The sequence below is a fragment of the Panulirus ornatus genome, chromosome 18 (assembly GCF_036320965.1).
Source record: "Panulirus ornatus isolate Po-2019 chromosome 18, ASM3632096v1, whole genome shotgun sequence".
Taxonomy (NCBI): Eukaryota; Metazoa; Arthropoda; class Malacostraca; order Decapoda; family Palinuridae; genus Panulirus; species Panulirus ornatus.
The window spans coordinates 1,817,204-1,830,225 of NC_092241.1; the positions used below are offsets into that span (position 1 = coordinate 1,817,204).

Sequence of the window (13,022 nt, forward strand, 5' to 3'; positions counted from 1 at the left end):
TACTACTGCTACTACTACCACCACTACTAATGGTACTACTACTACTAAGCTGCTACTACTAGTGTTGTTGCTACTACTACTACCACTACTAATGCTACTACTACTACCACTACTAATGCTACTACTACTACCACTACTAATGCTACTACTACTACCACTACTAATGCTACTACTACTACTAGACTGCTACTACTACTGCTGTTGCTACTACTGCTACTACTGCTACTATTACTAATGCTACTACTACTACTAGACTGCTACTACTACTGCTGCTGTTACTACTGCTACTACTGCTACCACTACTAATGCTACTACTACTACTAGACTGCTACTACTACTGCTGTTGCTGCTACTACTACTACTACTACTACTACTAGTACTACTACTACTACTATTACTACTACTATTACTACTATTACTACTACTACTACTACTACTACTATCACTACTGCTACTACTACTAGACTGCCACTGCTACCACTGGTGCTAATAATACTACTACCATTACTACTACTGCCACTTCTACAACTTTCACATCCTTAGACCTCTTGAAACCTCTAAGATAAGTACATTTTCTTTTCTGTGCTGGAGGCCCCAGTTATGGACAGAATTCCACATCAAGGCTGGGGCCTTAATTGGAATATAGAGAGGATTATGAAAGGGAAAACGAGGATTTAAGGGAAAGTAATCAAGAACTTTAAAGGAAGTGAAAAACCTGTCTTTCAAAATGTGCTAGGTCATAGTTATTGGGAAAGACATGAAGAGGTAGTGACAATGTCAATGTTAGTTATGTTATAAAAGAAATCAAGCACACCTGTCACACGTGAGAGATTACGTTGAAGATCATGCTGAGACTCAGTTATTAAGTGGTGGTCATTTAGATGACATTTATTTTGCCTCGAATGATAGTTTCTATATTTCTTTTCTTAACTACAAAAGTTAGACTTATTTAACGATAATTTCCAGGCAGCGACTTATTTCCGTTTTTTTTTTTTTTGACATTGGAGTTACAATGGAAAACTTCCATTCCTCTGGAACTTCTGCCATAGGAAGAGATTTGTTGAAAAGAACAGTCAAGAGCTTAACTGTCTCATTTTTCACCATTTTCCTTTTCCTTGACGAAACTTAACAGGTCCTGACGTTTGATTTACTCTAATTCCGTTTATTGTTGGTTGTATATCTTCAGTTATTATGTTACTATACAAAGGAATACAAATAGATTCAAACAGCAACAGGTCACTGAATCCTTTCGAGGCTGTTTATGATCGTGGAATGTATCAGAAACCCTTAGATCTGTGTGGTAAAGTAGGAAGGCATACAGATAATTCAAAAGGAAAAGTCTGTAATTAGTTAATGAAGTATGTTGCAGAACGTCCTTCTTACAAATGATGATAATGATAATCGTAACAATTATAATAATGATAATAACAATAATAATAATAATGATAATAGTAATAATTATAATAATAACAATACTGATAACAATAATAATAGTAATAATAATAATAATGATAATGATGATAATAATGATAATAATAATCATAATAATAATAATTATAATAATAATAATAATAATAATAATAATAATAATAATAACAATAATGATAGTAATAATGATAATAATAATAATAATAATAATAATAGTGATAATGATAATAATAATGATAATAAAAATAATAGTAATGATGGTAATAATAATGATAGTAATAATAATAATAGTAATGATAATAATAATAGTAATAATAATAGAAATAATACTATTTCTTATATTGATAATGATAATGGCAGCTACTTGCTTTGTATTCGCCAGTTGACCCCGTTAAAGGAGTTCTCAGGTCAAGTGACCCCGGTGGTTATATGAGACTCGCGTCTGGCAGGGCGCGCAGTATACCCTTAGGGTAGTCTAAGGCTGCGTCACGGTGCTTTTAACCGATATGAAGACAATATCTCTATCTTCAAAAGGAAGCATGGGGTGTAGGCAGGGCGTCCAGGTCTTTGGGTTTACTTACGTTCAAGTCTGTATAGTTTCTTTGCAGTACATGATAGTAATGTATATTGCAATAGTGAGTTGAAGTGTTTTGCCTGCTTTTTTTGACCAACGAAGCATTTTTTGGGAAAGTTTTGTTAGTTCATCACCGACCAGAGCAGTGGACAGTCCATTTGAGACGTGCAGCACAATCTTTCTCAATTATAGATGTGTACCTGTCCTTGTATATTTGTATGGCTAGCCTGAAAATACAGATAATTACTGTCATGTTATCATATGTTAATTTTATGTTCTTTTCCTTATATATTCTGCAACATGAGATATAAGGATAAGGGCTCAGCCTCTTACCGACACAAAATACTGTCAAATTCTGGGAGTATCTGGAGTCAGATCACAGGCCAGCTTGGCCAGCTTGTCCGCCTCTTTGTTTCCTTGGCTCCAGTGTGTGTGTGTGAGGTTGTCCACAAGAAAGTGGTGAGGGAGTTCTGGTGGAGTGTTAGCAGACGCTGCTTGATTTGGTTAACCAGAGAAGGAAAGGTTGGTGATGGTGACCCTTCACAAGGAGAGTTATTAAGAAAGGCCAGTGTGTAGTGGGTAGTTGCAAGCTCACTGTCTTTAGTGATTCCCTCACGTGAGGGACGCGATAGAGGGAATTTTTCAAGGAACCTAACTTTGTTGTGAGCGAAAGCGCAGCTTGAAGATCCACCAAGTGATCTGTGTCGGTGAAGATTCGTGTAACAATGGGAGAAAGTTCTCGCATCATCCGCATGTTGCCCTCGACGACCTGCTCGTGTACTTGCACGGGAAGATCTTTGGAGACAACATAAGCATTCCCAATCCGAAAATCCAAAATCTGAAATGCTCTAAAATCCGAAACTTTGTGAACGGTGACATGACGTCACAAGTGGAAAATTCCACATCTAAACATTATTTTTCCATTGCGCTGTCGTTATTTCATTTTTTAATTACTACTAGGTACTTATTAGCGAATAAGTGTAAGAAAATGATTGTTTATCAATAGCATATAAGTTCAGAGTCAGGAATGAAGGTGATGCCAAACAACCACAGATTATCTACACGGGCGGCTCAGGTTGTGGCACTTGAGCTTTCTAATGGTTCAGTGTTACACAAACTTTGTTTCATGTGCCAAATTAGTCCATAGGAAATATTGTATAGATTACCTTCAGGCTATGTGTATAAGGTGTATATGAAACATAAATGGATTTTGTATTTAGATTTGGGTCTCATCCCGAAGATATTATGTATATGAAAATATGCCAAAATCTGAAATAAATCAAAATCCGAAATACTTGTGGTTCCAGGCGTTTCGAAGTAGGGTACTCAACCTGTATAGGGAAATATATAACAATAGGATATGTTTGTAGCCACGAGAGTGAAGAAGAGGTTGGATTTCCTCTTGCTCTTTTTCCATATCACTTTAGTGCAAAGTGTCTCGCATGTGTGTATAAAGTTTTGCTTATCTGGAATAAAGGCGGGCAGCATTATAGCTCTGTATGTGATGTAAAAATTTGGGTTGGGTGGGGGGACAGGGGCTAAAATGGGGCATTTGATATATTCTATGTCAGATATCGTAGCTAATAGTTATGTTTTATAGATAATGTATATCACTTTTAATTCAGTCTGCTTGGTAAGGACTTGTGTTGACATAGAACAGTCAAGTATGATTCTAAATGCAACATTCTCAAGCACCTCGAGGGGTCTTATGTATTCCTCAGGAAGAGAGGCAAGTCGTAAGCAGTGGTAGTTTATGACTGGTCGTACGTAGGTAATGTATAGTGTTCAGGCAAGAAGGATACAGGTGACCTTGCGTCCGTTTACAAGATCAGAGAGCTGACAGAACCTTATCAGGATAGTGTCGACCATGTTTTGTAGGAGCGATCCCAGTCGTATGAACAAATGCAGCAGCCCCTAGGTAGCAGCTTTGTAATGAACGGAATGATATCCACATAAATACGTAAGGCAATTACGCATCGGGTTCAGCAAGATATTCCTCGATTTTTCTCAGAGGATATATGGAGTCCATAGTCTAGGGTTGAAGTGAGAACGACGAAAGTAGTTCTTGTACTCCGCCTGGGGTACGCTGCCTGGATACAAATGTCTTCCATGAAAGTAACTGCGCTCTCTATGTCTAGGACAAATGCCCATTGATTGTAGATTTCTATATATTAAGATCAGAGTCGTCCCAAAGTAGAAAGGACGTGAGGAGTTGAGTGTACCCCTGATGTCGACACCTGACTGTCCGCTGTAGAGGTTGTGGTCGTAGATCTTCCTGAATACCTCACCCATTTACCACCAGAAGTGCAAGTGTCTCCTAATTCATACTTCACACAAAAATCCCTCCAGGAAGCAGGTTTTAGACTAAAAGTGTCCATTGATCCCACCACGACTCATCCAGGTACCCTCATATGTGTACCTTTTCTTAAAACAGAAACTCATAATCTCTATTCTCCTTCCAGCACACAACTCGACAAGTCTTTACCCACTTCAGATTACATTGGTGACTCCGTGCCCAAAGATGTGCTCTCATCTGTCACATCACCCTTCTTTGTATTCAGTTCCCTTAACACCATCCCTTGTTCACTTCCTACCTAAATGCAGTCCTCTTTAATCTACTCACCTCACTTCCAGGTGCATACACGCTAACAGCAACACAGTTATTGTGGGCAACTTACCCATATCAAACGTGAATATGCTCTCCTACGATCTTTAACACAGTCTCACAGCCCCCTGCTCATTAGTAATACCATCCCTTCTCTCGCTCTTGTCCTTTCATTAACCTGTACATTCCCAAACCACAGTTCAAGTAAAGCCTGAACTTCCGGGTCTCTCTCATGGATTAAGCATTATCTCCCCACTTCGTTTTACTCCAGCTGCAGCTCCATACATTTGGAGACTCAAACCTGAGGCCTTGAGGAGATATATTCGCTGGCATCATTCTTCTGTTCCACTATTTAAAAGATGATGATGTGAGAGGGTAGGATCTTCACTTCTCCAATCCCGTAACTGTTTGTCGCCTTCTGTGACATCCCGAAGATTCGTGGGTAAGATTCTACCCCATCCACAATGATGAGGAGTGTAGTGACCAGTGTGTAGAAGATATCGTTTTTCATGACCCGTAAAGGTCAGGTTAAAGAGCAATGGTGTTGATGGTTTATTGATATCTATGAGGTGTTGAAGATAGTCTTTGACGTGATCCATAAAGCTTAAGTAAAAATGAGGACGTAGTGAAGGTGTGCGTGTAATGAAACTGAGCTTGTAGTTGAGATGGAGGCAGAGCGAAGATGGACTCGGACCTGACATTTAAAACTCATTTCAAAGGCCTTCGAAATTACTTTAGGTTTGCTGGTATTTCCCTTCCGTAATGACCATTAGGATGGGTGATAATGCTGAGGTAGAAATATTGCATTCGTTTGCCAGTGTCACAATAACACCATAGCCAATAATGACACATCTCCCTCCACGATGTTCCGAGTAAACTCTCCGATAACTGATCAACGACAAGTGAAGGGTCCACATAGAAACATCTATAATCCAAACAGTACCGCTTCCGGAGAAACAATAGCGCTACCTCTGCGACTGCGATCGGAGCAGAAAAAAAATGCTATCTCTAGGGGACAGGAAATGTATACCAAGATGATTCCCGAACTGAGAAAAAATTCTATGACTTAAATCTATTTAGTCTAAACAAGGATAGGTTAAGAGATGATCTAATACAGGCACTGAGAAATATTTGTCAAAGTGGTTGAAATCAGTACTGTGGATATGTTTAATGAATATTTCGCTTCATTTCAATGTCTGATATCAATTACGCCTCCTTAGCTATATGAAACTTTTGTTGTACGTTTTCTGTTTTGAATATGTAAATATTTTAGATATGTCTTCCTTCTCTCACTAAACTGATCTATGACGTCATATGTCTTTCTCTACTAAACAGAATAAACAACAAAGCCCCTAAGGGACCCAGTGGTCTGTTGCTGTTTAAATTCCTTTGTATTCCTTTGTATAATAAACAAAGAGATATATGCAAGGTCTTTGACAGAGTGTGGACTGAATGCCTATAATACAAGCTACTTGAGCAAGGGAAGTCAGATATCACAGAAACACTACTGTTTAGCTTCCTTAAACAGCACACACCAGTAATCATCATCATTTTGGAGACATCACTAGAATTTCCTTGACTAAACTGGGTCCCATAAGGTATTGGAATTGTTACCAAAGATATTCATTAATCACACAACTGATATTCCTTCTTCAACTAGAAATATGTTTATGGGCGGAACATCCTTTATGCCGATAACCACACACTAATAAGAGTTTCAAACAATTCAGTCCCAGAATACACACTTCTGATAAAGACAGAGGCTTTCAGAGTAAAGAAATTCGAATAAGACTAGAAAATATAAACAAACATAGCAGATAACCATAATGATCGGTCTGTATAGACTCTGGTATCTTCTGGAAAGGCTAAATTCACACCTGGTGAAAGCAATGATCACACTTATTCTTACCTATTCCCTTGTGCCCACACATCTAGCCTTCAAAACTCGCTCGCTGACGCTGCGCAGAATACAAAAGTAGATTCTACGATTCATCACAAAATAGAGGTTCCCATACATCGAAAAACACAATTAATAAAAAACTAATTGTTAAACAAACTAGACATATCCCAGAACCTGACAGGTAAACAAACATGGAACGTCCCTTGTTTTCTACGGGATCCGTAAAGTAGCAACGTAACAACGAGCCGTCCACTGACGTATAGGATGATCATCACTTAGTTTAGCTATACTTCCTTGTATTTCCTTAATTATCAAGACACTTCATCCTTACATACACATTCCCCAACCTGCCTGCCGGAGGATATACATAAGGCATCAAAAACACGTTCTCAGAATACTTTTCCCACACGCAAAATAAACTACATTAGACTCCGTAATTCCTTACTCTTATTTCAAAACTATGTCGTCGCTCGCCCAACCTGTTCTTCATTTCCCTATCAACCCATTTAAAAGACAAAATCGACGTCCAAATTTAGCATTTCTGGTTAATTTTGTCTTTACATTCTGTTATTTCTGTGAGCGTGTACTTTTCAGTTATCCACTTTTCATCTCTTACTTACTCCGCACTCCCAATATCTACTCCCACAGCCAATCTTCTATAGGATATCTGTTATGAAACGAAAGAAAAATCACCTGTAGATAAAAGAATATTTCTTGAGAGGTGTATATCCATTTACAAAGTATCTAGAAATATTGGGGAAAATGTCATACACTCAAAAGCCAGGGAGAAAGAGAGGAACGCCGTTAACAATTTTCATTCCTCAGGTAAGATGTCTCGATATACTCGCCTTATGACTGTACATCGTCGTCTCAACATCCTGAAGAGTTCTCCAGACGTCTTGGTCAACTATGTGGCGCTCGACCTCATCTCCAACCTCCTGCCGACGCCCCTGGCTCGCCGAGCCCTGTGTACGCATGGTGTCACCATGGTAGCCTCCAACATGCCGGGTGAGAACACTTCGTTGTTGTATAAAGATAATGGGAAAGGGTGCGAGAATATCCTCTATGGTTAGCTGTTCAAAAAGCCACTTGAGTAGCCTTGTTGTGTTGTTGAAGCAAAGCTTGCCTCTTCTACTTTACATATTTGATCGCTATTTCCCGCCATAGCTACGTAGCGCCAGAAAGCATATATATATATATATATATATATATATATATATATATATATATATATATATATATATATATATATATATATATATATATATATATATATATATCCCTGGGGATAGGGGAGAAAGAATACTTCCCACGTATTCCCTGCGTGTCGTAGAAGGCGACTAAAAGGGGAGGGAGCGGGTGGCTGGAAATCCTCCCCTCTCGGTTTTTATATATATATATATATATATATATATATATATATATATATATATATATATATATATAGGCGACTAAAAGGGGAGGGAGCGGGGGGCTGGAAATCCTCCCCTCTCTTTTTTTTTTTCTTTTTTCTAATTTTCCAAAAGAAGGAACAGAGGGGGCCAGGTGAGGATATTCCAAAAAAGGCCCAGTCCTCTGTTCTTAACGCTACCTCGCTATCGCGGGAAATGGCGAATAGTATGAAAAAAAAAATATATATATATGCATATATACATATATATGTCAAGAGAGAGGTGCAAGAGGTGAAAAAGAGGGCAAATGTGAGTTGGGGTGAGAGAGTATCATTAAATTTTAGGGAGAATAAAAAGATGTTCTGGAAGGAGGTAAATAAAGTGCGTAAGACAAGGGAGCAAATGGGAACTTCAGTGAAGGGCGCCAATGGGGAGGTGATAACAAGTAGTGGTGATGTGAGAAGGAGATGGAGAGAGTATTTTGAAGATTTGTTGAATGTGTTTGATGATAGAGTGGCAGATATAGGGTGTCTTGGTCGAGGTGGTGTGCAAAGTGAGAGGGTTAGGGAAAATGATTTGGTAAACAAAGAGGTAGTAAAAGCTTTGCAGAAGATGAAAGCCAGGAAGGCAGCAGGTGTGGATGGTATCGCAGTGGAATTTATTAAAAAAGGGGGTGACTGTATTGTTGACTGGTTGGTAAGGTTATTTAATGCATGTATGACTCATGGTGAGGTGCCTGAGGATTGGTGGAATGCGTGCATAGTGCCATTGTACAAAGGCAAAGGGGATAAGAGTGAGTGCTCAAATTACAGAGGTATAAGTTTGTTGGGTATTCCTGGGAAATTAGATGGGAGGGTATTGATTAAGAGGGTGAAGGCATGTACAGAGCATCAGATTGGGGAAGAGCAGTGTGGTTTCAGAAGTGGTAGAGGATGTGTGGATCAGGTGTTTGCTTTGAAGAATGTATGTGAGAAATACTTAGAAAAGCAAATGGATTTGTATGTAGCCTTTATGGATCTAGATAAGGTATATGATAGAGTTGATAGAGATGCTCTGTGGAAGGTATTAAGAATATATGGTGTAGGTGGCAAGTTGTTAGAAGCAGTGAAAAGTTTTTATCGAGGATGTAAGGCATGTGTACGTGTAGGAAGAGAGGAAAGTGATTGGTTCTCAGTGAATGTAGGTTTGCGGCAGGGGTGTGTGATGTCTCCATGGTTGTTTAATTTGTTTATGGATGGGGTTGTTAGGGAGGTAAATGCAAGAGTTTTGGAAAGAGGGGCAAAAATGAAGTCTGTTGTGGATGAGAGAGCTTGGGAAGTGAGTCAGTTGTTGTCGCTGAGGATACAGCGCTGGTGGCTGATTCATGTGAGAAACTGCAGAAGCTGGTGACTAAGTTTGGTAAAGTGTGTGAAAGAAGAAAGTTAGGAGTAAATATAAATAAGAGCAAGGTTATTAGGTACAGTAGGGTTGAGGGTCAAGTCTGTATCATGACAGTGATACAGCCTTGCAAATGGTGTACTTTTCATTCACTCATGGTGTAACCACATGAAAGCAGATTTCAGTAACACACATTTCATACATGTTTAACATTTCCCAGGCTGGTAAGGTGGTGTTAGGATCAGAGAAAGAAAAGGCCCCATTTGCTTACAACCATTCTTTAACTATTTTGAATAATGCACCAAAACCACAGCCCCCTATCAACAACCAGACCCCACAGACCTTTCCATGGTTTCTCCTGGCTCCCTCATTTGCCCTGGTTCAGTCCATTTACAGCATGTCACTCCAGTTCACTCTATCCCATGCATGCCTTTCACTCTCATGCATCTTCAGGATTCGAGCACTCGGAATCATTTTCTTTCATCCTTTCATCTCCAATTGGTTTCCCCCTTCTTGTCCATTCACTTCTGACACATACATACATACATACATACATATATATATATATTTTTTTTTTTTTATACTTTGTCGCTGTCTCCCGCGTTTGCGAGGTAGCGCAAGGAAACAGACGAAAGAAATGGCCCAACCCCCCCCCATACACATGTATATACATACGTCCACACACGCAAATATACATACCTACACAGCTTTCCATGGTTTACCCCAGACGCTTCACATGCCTTGATTCAATCCACTGACAGCACGTCAACCCCGGTATACCACATCGCTCCAATTCACTCTATTCCTTGCCCTCCTTTCACCCTCCTGCATGTTCAGGCCCCGATCACACAAAATCTTTTTCACTCCATCTTTCCACCTCCAATTTGGTCTCCCTCTTCTCCTTGCTCCCTCCACCTCCGACACATATATCCTCTTGGTCAATCTTTCCTCACTCATTCTCTCCATGTGCCCAAACCACTTCAAAACACCCTCTTCTGCTCTCTCAACCACGCTCTTTTTATTTCCACACATCTCTCTTACCCTTACGTTACTTACTCGATCAAACCACCTCACACCACACATTGTCCTCAAACATCTCATTTCCAGCACATCCATCCTCCTGCGCACAACTCTATCCATAGCCCACGCCTCGCAACCATACAACATTGTTGGAACCACTATTCCTTCAAACATACCCATTTTTGCTTTCCGAGATAATGTTCTCGACTTCCACACATTCTTCAAGGCCCCCAGAATTTTCGCCCCCTCCCCCACGCTATGATCCACTTCCGCTTCCATGGTTCCATCCGCTGCCAGATCCACTCCCAGATATCTAAAACACTTCACTTCCTCCAGTCTTTCTCCATTCAAACTCACCTCCCAATTGACTTGACCCTCACCCCTACTGTACCTAATAACCTTGCTCTTATTCACATTTACTCTTAACTTTCTTCTTCCACACACTTTACCAAACTCAGTCACCAGCTTCTGCAGTTTCTCACATGAATCAGCCACCAGCGCTGTATCATCAGCGAACAACAACTGACTCACTTCCCAAGCTCTCTCATCCCCAACAGACTTCATACTTGCCCCTCTTTCCAAAACTCTTGCATTTACCTCCCTAACAACCCCATCCATAAACAAATTAAACAACCAAGGAGACATCACACACCCCTGCCGCAAACCTACATTCACTGAGAACCAATCACTTTCCTCTCTTCCTACACGTACACATGCCTTACATCCTCGATAAAAACTTTTCACTGCTTCTAACAACTTTCCTCCCACACCATATATTCTTAATACCTTCCACAGAGCATCTCTATCAACTCTATCATATGCCTTCTCCAGATCCATAAATGCTACATACAAATCCATTTGCTTTTCTAAGTATTTCTCACATACATTCTTCAAAACAAACACCTGATCCACACATCCTCTACCACTTCTGAAACCACACTGCTCTTCCCCAATCTGATGCTCTGTACATGCCTTCACCCTCTCAATCAATACCCTCCCATATAACTTACCAGGAATACTCAACAAACTTATACCTCTGTAATTTGAGCACTCACTCTCATCCCCTTTGCCTTTGTACATGGCACTATGCACGCATTCCGCCAATCCTCAGGCACCTCACCATGAGTCATACATACATTAAATAACCTTACCAACCAGTCAACAATACAGTCACCCCCTTTTTTAATAAATTCCACTGCAATACCATCCAAACCTGCTGCCTTGCCGGCTTTCATCTTCCGCAAAGCTTTCACTACCTCTTCTCTGTTTAACAAATCATTTTCCCTAACCCTCTCACTTTGCACACCACCTCGACCAAAACACCCTATATCTGCCACTCTATCATCAAACACATTCAGCAAACCTTCAAAATACTCACTCCATCTCCTTCTCACATCACCACTATTTGTTATCACCTCCCCATTTGCGCCCTTCACTGAAGTTCCCATTTGCTCCCTTGTCTTACGCACTTTATTTACCTCCTTCCAGAACATCTTTATATATATATATATATATATATATATATATATATATATATATATATATATATATATATATATATATATATATATATATTTTTTTTTTTTTTTCCGCTGTCTCCCGCGTTTGCGAGGTAGCGCAAGGAAACAGACGAAAGAAATGGCCCAACCCACCCCCATACACATGCCTTGATTCAATCCACTGACAGCACGTCAACCCCGGTATACCACATCGCTCCAATTCACTCTATTCTTTGCCCTCCTTTCACCCTCCTGCATGTTCAGGCCCCGATCACACAAAATCTTTTTCACTCCATCTTTCCACCTCCAATTTGGTCTCCCTCTTCTCCTCGTTCCCTCCACCTCCGACACATATATCCTCTTGGTCAATCTTTCCTCACTCATTCTCTCCATGTGACCAAACCATTTCAAAACACCCTCTTCTGCTCTCTCAACCACGCTCTTTTTATTTCCACACATCTCTCTTACCCTTACGTTACTTACTCGATCAAACCACCTCACACCACACATTGTCCTCAAACATCTCATTTCCAGCACATCCATCCTCCTGCGCACAACTCTATCCATAGTCCACGCCTCGCAACCATACAACATTGTTGGAACCACTATTCCTTCAAACATACCCATTTTTGCTTTCAGAGATAATGTTCTCGACTTCCATACATTCTTCAAGGCTCCCAGAATTTTCGCCCCCTCCCCCACCCTATGATCCACTTCCGCTTCCATGGTTCCATCCGCTGCCAGATCCACTCCCAGATATCTAAAACACTTCACTTCCTCCAGTTTTTCTCCATTCAAACTCACCTCCCAATTGAATTGACCCTCAACCCTACTGTTCCTAATAACCTTGCTCTTATTCACATTTACTCTTAACTTTCTTCTTTCACACACTTTACCAAACTCAGTCACCAGCTTCTGCAGTTTCTCACATGAATCAGCCACCAGCGCTGTATCATCAGCGAACAACAACTGACTCACTTCCCAAGTTCTCTCATCCCCAACAGACTTCATACTTGCCCCTCTTTCCAAAACTCTTGCATTTACCTCCCTAACAACCCCATCCATAAACAAATTAAACAACCATGGAGACATCACACACCCCTGCCGCAAACCTACATTCACTGAGAACCAATCACTTTCCTCTCTTCCTACACGTACACATGCCTTACATCCTCGATAAAAACTTTTCACTGCTTCTAACAACTTGCCTCCCACACCATATATTCTT

General features: G+C 40.2%; 1 protein-coding gene across 1 annotated transcript in view; it reads left to right on the top strand.

The window, feature by feature from the left end:
* Nucleotides 1-13,022, top strand: part of LOC139754955 (putative diacyglycerol O-acyltransferase Mb3154c) — a 116,708-nt gene that overhangs the window by 65,151 nt on the left and 38,535 nt on the right. Inside the window, exon 3 of the mRNA XM_071672779.1 lies at nt 7,333-7,515. Coding sequence (XP_071528880.1) covers nt 7,333-7,515 — 183 coding nt within the window. The remainder of the gene's footprint in view (nt 1-7,332; nt 7,516-13,022) is intronic.